The sequence below is a fragment of the Arachis duranensis genome, chromosome 3, assembly GCF_000817695.3.
Source record: "Arachis duranensis cultivar V14167 chromosome 3, aradu.V14167.gnm2.J7QH, whole genome shotgun sequence".
Lineage (NCBI taxonomy): Eukaryota > Viridiplantae > Streptophyta > Magnoliopsida > Fabales > Fabaceae > Arachis > Arachis duranensis.
Genome location: NC_029774.3, coordinates 95,872,434 through 95,879,837, shown reverse-complemented (window position 1 = coordinate 95,879,837; position 7,404 = coordinate 95,872,434). Strand labels below are relative to the sequence as shown.

General features: G+C 35.6%; 1 protein-coding gene across 1 annotated transcript in view; it reads left to right on the top strand.

Annotated features, from left to right (window-relative positions):
- The first annotated feature begins 6,834 nt into the window (after positions 1-6,834).
- Positions 6,835-7,404, top strand: part of LOC107479822 (uncharacterized) — a 3,119-nt gene continuing 2,549 nt past the window's right edge. The window contains exon 1 of the mRNA XM_016099921.3: positions 6,835-7,344. Coding sequence (XP_015955407.1) covers positions 7,213-7,344 — 132 coding nt within the window. The 5' untranslated portion in view covers positions 6,835-7,212. The remainder of the gene's footprint in view (positions 7,345-7,404) is intronic.

The window sequence follows — 7,404 nt, the reverse complement described above, 5'->3', positions numbered from 1 at the left end:
ATTATAGCATCTAAAACGTATAAACAATTGTAATATTACTAGAGTGAGATTCGCCCATGTGCTGAGATAAATTAATTATACTATATAGTATATTTTAATAAATATTATATTATTTAAAATTTGAATTCATTTATTTAAAAAAAAAACATAAGTTTTTTATATTAGAGTTATACAAAATTATACCTTCAGAGATATACCCACCAGAGGATATGTTGAACTAATATCCAATATAACTCATGGGACTCGTGCACAGACACCATGGCTGACTAGAATAATTTGAGCAGGAGATAGAGTGACAAAGAGAAGTTGAAAGAGACTTGAGAAGGGAAGTACGTCGACAAAGAGAAATAGAAGAAAAGCTTTTGAAATTAAAAGCCGACCTTTGAGGTCGAAGCAATCATGTAGATCGGGAAGAAACCCCTTTTGGAGGAGAAGATCCATTCATTAAAGAGATCATGAGGGCTAGGGTCCCAAGAAACTTTAAGAGCTCTGACATGGACCTCTAGGATGGAACGACCAACCCGAGACACCATCTAAGTAACTTTAAAAGCCGGATGTACTTGGCTAATGCGTTAGATGTAACTCGTTGTGAAGCTTTCCTGATTACGCTAACTAAAGCGGCGATGAAGTGGTTCGACAGTCTACCACCCAGGTTTGTAACCTGCTTCGACGATCTTGCAAGAAAGTTTCTCACTCGATTCTCCATTCAGAAAGATAAAGCCAAACACATTCCAAGCCTCCTAGGAGTCAAGCAAGAGGTTGAAGAAACTCTTTGAGCTTCATGAAAAGATTCAGCAAAGCCTGCTTGGAGATTCAAACTCTGCCTACAAAAGAAGTGATAATGGGGCTAGTCAATGGCCTCAAAGAGGGGCCATTTTTCCAATTCATATCAAAACGGCACCCGACCTCCCTATACGAGGTACAAGAGTGAGCAAAAAAATACATGAATATGAAAGAGAATGCCTGACTAAAAGAGCATGCTCGAAGACAAAATCCTCCTTACCAGGCTCGAGATAAAGAGAAGGAAGCGAAGAAAAAGGATGAGTACAACTAAGACAAGTCTCGAAGATATCATAATTACACTCTTTTGCGAGTTTCCCTTGTTGTCATCTACCGAGAAATCGGCATACCAAAAAATTTCCACCTTCCCAGCCCATCAAAAACAAAAAAGGTGGAAGTAGGATAAAATATTGCGAATATCACAAGATATATGGACATTCCATCAATTATTACTACGACTTGAAAAATGTGATAGAAAAACTAGCTTGGGAAGGACATTTAGAAAGATACTTGGCAAAAGAATCGAATGATCAAGGAAAAAGAAAAAGAGAGGAGGAAGACAGGAGTCAAGGAGATCGGCCCCCACAAACTCCTGATAGACACATCCACATGATAGCCGGAGGATTTGCAAGAGGCAGATTAACTAAGTTTTCTCGTAAATGGCATTTGAAAGAAGTTTATCAAGTTGGGGAGGAGGTTGAAGCCCCCGACTTGTCCACTATCTCTTTCACAAAAGAATATGCTCAATGGATAACAATGGGGCTCAATGATCCCGTTGTGATCACAATGATACTCGCTAATACAAATCTCTATAGGACTCTGGTGGACCAAGGAAGTTCCGCCGATATTTTGTTCAAACTTGCCTTTGACAAGTTAGGCTTGGAAGAAAAAGAACTTAAAGCATACCCCGACACTCTCTTTTTGGGTTGGGGGATACACCAATCCAACCTCTTAGCTTCATTCTGTTGCACACCACTTTCGGTAAAGGTTCGAGGTCCAAAACTTTGAGTACAAACTATATTGTGGTTGATGTAGTATTAGCCTACAATGCTCTAATAGGTCAGACAACATTAAATCGGCTTGATTCGGTCGTCTCTATCCCTCATTTCTGTATGAAATTCCCAACCTTAGAGGGAATAGTCATCGTGAGAGGAGATCAGAAATTGGCGAGAAGGTGCTACAATGAGAGATTGAACCTACGTGAATGTGCAAAGGAGAAAGAGGTCAATAGCATCAAACTTGGCGGTGCCTGAATTCGAGAAGAATTGAGACCACAACCTAATGGTAAAACTGAGGAGATTCAAATCGGAGATCAAGTCAAAAAAATAACAAACATATGAGCTAACTTGGACAAAGAATTGAAAGCAGATCTCGTCAAGATCCTATAAGAAAACTTTGATCTTTTCACATGGAAGGTCTCCGATATGTCTGGAATACATTCAACCCCATGAATCACAAGCTTGTGTTTACTCAAGCTCACGACTTGTACAACAGAAATGACGAAAGGTTGGCCTCGAAAGAGCACAAGTCATTGAAGAATAGGTCCAAGCTTTGTTAGAAGCCATGTTCATAAAAGAAGTAAAATACCCTTTATGGCTGGCCAATGTAGTACTCGTGAAGAAACAAAACAGGAAATGAAGAATATGTGTCGATTATACCAACCTCAATAAAGCTTGTCCTAAGGACCCATACCCTCTTCCCGGCATTGACGCTCTGGTAGATTCAGCTTTCAAGCTACAAATACCTATTCTTTATGGATGCATATTCGGGATACAATCAAACTCCGATGTACAAGCCGAATCAAGAAAAAGACTTCTTTGATCACTCCTAAAGCAAATTATTGTTATGTGGTAATGCTTTTTAGATTAAATAATGCTGGAGTCACATATCAACGATTAATGAACAAGGTATTTTCACCTCACTTTGGGAAGTTAATGAAAGTCTATGTGAACGATATGCTTGTCAAAGACAAAAGAAGATATTAATCTCTTGCCCGACTTAATTGAGGTATTCAAAACAATAAGGAAGCATGAGATAAGATTAAATCCCTCAAAATGGACCTTCGTAGTGGAAGCGAAAAAATTCTTAGGATTCATGCTCACCCAAAGGGGCATCAAAGCCAACCCAGACAAATGCAAAGCAATGCTTGAGAAGAAAAGTCCGACCTACCTAAAAGAAGTTCAACAGTTAAATGAAAGGTTAACAGCCTTATCTAGATTCTTGGTAGGGTGGGCCTTGAAATCTCTAGCTCTATTTTCAATACTCAAGAAGGGATGTCAATCCGAGTGGACTCAAGAATATGAGCAAGCTTTTCAAGACTTTAAGAACTTCCTGAGTCAGCCACCCATCCTTACCCAACCTAAAAAAGGAGAGGAGCTCATACTATACCTGGCAGTTGTAAGCAAGGCCATAGCCTCCGCTCTCACTCGAGAAGACAAGAACGGACAACAACTAGTCTACTTTACCAGTAAAGTCCTACAAGGGGTAGAAGTAAACTATCAAAAAATAGAAAAGTTCGCTTATGCCCTCGTTCTCGCCTCTCAAATACTCCGACCTTATTTCCAAACCGATACCATAAAACTCCGAATTAGTCAACCTATAAAGCACATCCTCCAAAAGATGGATATCATGGGTTGGATGCTATAATGGACCCTGGAACTGTCCAAGTGCGACCTGAAATATGAAACTCATACAGCGATCAAATCACAATACCTGACCGACTTTTTGGCCGAGTATACAAGAGTCCAAGGAGATTCTATAGCCTGGCATCTGTATGTAGATGGATTATTAAACAAAGTCGGAAGTAGAGCAGAAATCATTGTTGAAAATGAAGAAGCAATTCGGATAGAACTTTCACCAAAATTTGAGTTTCCAGCCTCTAACAATCAAGTAGGGTATGAGGCCATGCTTGCTACTTGAGGCTAGCCAAAGAAGTCGGGACAGTAAAATTAATAGTCTTCAGTGACTCTCAACTAATAACTTCTCAAATAAATTGGACCTACCAGGCTAAAAATTCCAACATAAAGAAATACTTAAAAGAAACACTAGAACAATTAGCTCAATTCCAAGCAACAGAAGTCAGGCACATAACTCGAAAGTTAAATAGCCGAACCAATGCCCTCTCCAAATTGGCCAGCACCAAGCTAGGGGACAATAACTGAAGTCTAATCTTAGAAAAATGAATAATAATAAAAAATTCAAAAAATTTAAATATAAAATTATGAAGTAATTTTATAATCATGATATATTTTAAATGTATTAAATAAAAAAATGTGACAAATATAAACTTACTTGAAAGAGTTTTCGTTAATTGGTATGAGAAATTAAGAAATAAAGAGTAGTAGAGTCTTATGTAGCATATATAAATAGACCAAATAATGTAGTACTAAGAGTATTAACATGTATAAGTTGTAGAATCTCAATATTTGTAACTGAAACTTTTAATAATAATTATTATTATGATACTTTTAATGTACATTTATTATATTTAATTTTTAATTTATGTTTTAATTGAATAATAAGAGATATTTTTTAATTTTTTAAAAACTTTTTACTAAAAGATGATTAGTTAATTTTCAAGTTTTGCTAAGTAAACAGAATTGCTGAGATAGTATCATTAAAAGAGAAAATATGGCTTCAGCACAATACAAAAGAACTTAATATTATCTTTTATAATAAGAATAGATGGTTAGTTCTACCTAGGGGTGCACATGGGCCGGGTGAAGCCGGGTTTGATGTGACCCAGACCCGGCCCGAAATATACACCGGGTCTATTTATTAGACCCGAACCCGGCCCTAGACCCGATGAAACCAATACACTTTCGGGCCACAATTATATCGGGTGAAAACCGGGTGAAAACCGGGCCGTTAACATTACATTACGTTGATACCTTCCTGTAAGCTAGCATGTAAAAAAATTTAAATTTCCAAGACTCCAACCATTAGTTAACATGGTAAAATTCACTTAGAAAAATATAACAAGAACTAACCCTTCTTTAAAATTAAAGCATAACCACAATCAATACTAATATTGTCTAATAATACCAAATATTTAAATCAATACAAATAACACAATCTTATGTATTAGTCTAAAGTCTTATGCATTCTAAACATAAAACATTAATTCATAGTCTTATAATGACTAATAATACAAAATATTAAGGTTTACAATACTTAAATTCCACATAAGAATAGTCATAATCTATCACTAATAACACAAAATATTAATTGTGTATGATGACCGGGCCACCGGACCAACTTCGGGTGACCCGAGATATGGCCCGGACCCGACCCAAAATAATGACCGGGTCTATTTTTGAGACCCGTACCCGACCCTAGACCCGATGAAATCACACCAAATTAGTCCCTAAAGTGTTCGGTGCCGGGCCGGGCCTTCGGACCGGGCCGGGTCTGTGCACCCCTAGTTCTACCAAAAAGAAAAGAGAAACAAAGAAAGAAAGAAATGGAGCAAATAAATAGGATAAAACAAATAGATAAAAGAAATGACATCTAAAATTATATGGATGTCCTGAAACCAAAAATGTTACATGCATGTCTTATTTGTGTTTCTATGTAAATCAAATAAAAAAAATTTGATTTAGAACTTCTCATAGTAAAACGAATAAGCAAGATTTGAATTAGTAGGCAAAGAGGTAAATTGAGACATGCAACTTCAAATTAGTAGGACAAAACCTTAAAATGAGGTAGGTTCGTACTAAATCTAAACATGCACAGATGAATAAGTACCAACAAGCATTGAATTAGAGGCTTTTGGCATTATTAATAATTAAAGATTTCGGTTCGATCTTCCTGAACTACATATCACATCTCCAAACTTGGCCAATAGCTCATAGTTCTCACCTCAGAAACTGACGACAATAGTGAAACAAAACTTGCAAATCTTCGTCACTGTCTATCACAAAGGAGTCGTACTTCACACCATCTCGTACAACAGAAATTGAAATTTTATAAAATTACTTTTCCACCCGTTTCACACCATGCAGTCCCAGTTTTTAGATTATAGTATGTTAAAACTCAACAAAATTCGTTGAAGATTTGATAAACACACTCAACAGATCCTTATCTGTAAATTTTATTTCCTCTCACGTTTTTTCTTAATTATCTCTCTATAATGCACAAGAACTAGAAAACTATCATCACTAGCCATTACAAGTTCTACTCTAATGAACCAAAAACATTCTGATTATATTTATATAGATTGTATCTTGTAGTAAATTGAATTACTTAAATTCGATTCATATATTCTCTTCAATATACTAATAAATCGAATTTTTTATATTTGAATTACTTGGTGTCGTAATTCGATTTAGACGTCTCTAATAAATCAAGTTAGTATAATTCGATTTATCTTAATACATGTAAATCGAATTAGTGTATTTTGATTTACAGCAACATATAGTAAATTAAACTAAAGCATTTCAATTTACAATAACACATATTAAATCGAATCAACATATTTTGATTTACATAAAGTTATAGTAAATCAAATTAGGTGGTTTTGATTTACATATAAACATAACGAGGTATGCATGTAATATTTTTGGTTTCAGGATCTCCATATAATATTAAATGCCATTTCTTTTATCTATGTATTTTATCCCAAAAAATATACTAAAACTAATTATTCTGTCAGTTGCATTCTGACGTTGATATTTGTTATACTTTTCCCTTCAGACAGTAATTAAGTAACAACAACGTTACAATTAGGAAGCGGGATTAATCAAATACTTCAGAATATAAAGTAAATTAAATTTTGTGGTTCAACCTGTGGCGAAGTTGAATCTGGAAAGAACAGATTTCCAGGTGATCAAAGAAATTGCACAATCATCATAAATGAATAGAAGATCATATACTTCTCTATACAAAAATCAACAAATGATATATAAAAAAATTACGTTAATTTTTTATATTGTTACTTTATTATTAAAATATATAAATTTACTTAGATATTAAAAATGTTGTACTTGAATACATTAAAATTATGGTTAATTTGCCCATACAAAGAACGTGTGTTTTAGAGATTTGGTTCACACAACAATCCCTGTAGTGAGGTGATATATCAGAAATGAATCTGGTGAGAAAATTTTATATAAATCTATGCAGAAAACAAGACGATTGGTTGAAAAGAAAACAAGTTAAGTGGTCGTGTTTGATGTGTGGATGAACATATACACAACAATCTAGAAGTACAACACAGCCCAAGCTTCAATCTACATTCATTCCTTCATTCCCACAGCTACTAAACCTACAACCTCTTACCCTCACCTAACCTAGGCACCTCAACCAAACCAGCTTCGGCTTCGGCTTCGGCTTCGGGCTCCCAATACTGTTCCTTTGTTGCTTTAATAAAGATATAATTTTGAGTGCAGCGTTTTGATTTGCTTAGTTTGGCTTAGGAATTGGTTTTTATCAATGTTGAGCACCTCTACTCCTTCTTCTTACTCTGGGTTTTGTCGCTTCTTTCTTCCAATTAAGCCATCTCCCCGACCCCCCACCCTAAACCCCTTTCGGATCTTCGATTCTCGTCAACGCTCTCCAACCAACGTAAGCATTATCTCCAATCACCTCACTTATCTTTTTCTGTTGAAAATCGTTGCTTTCGAT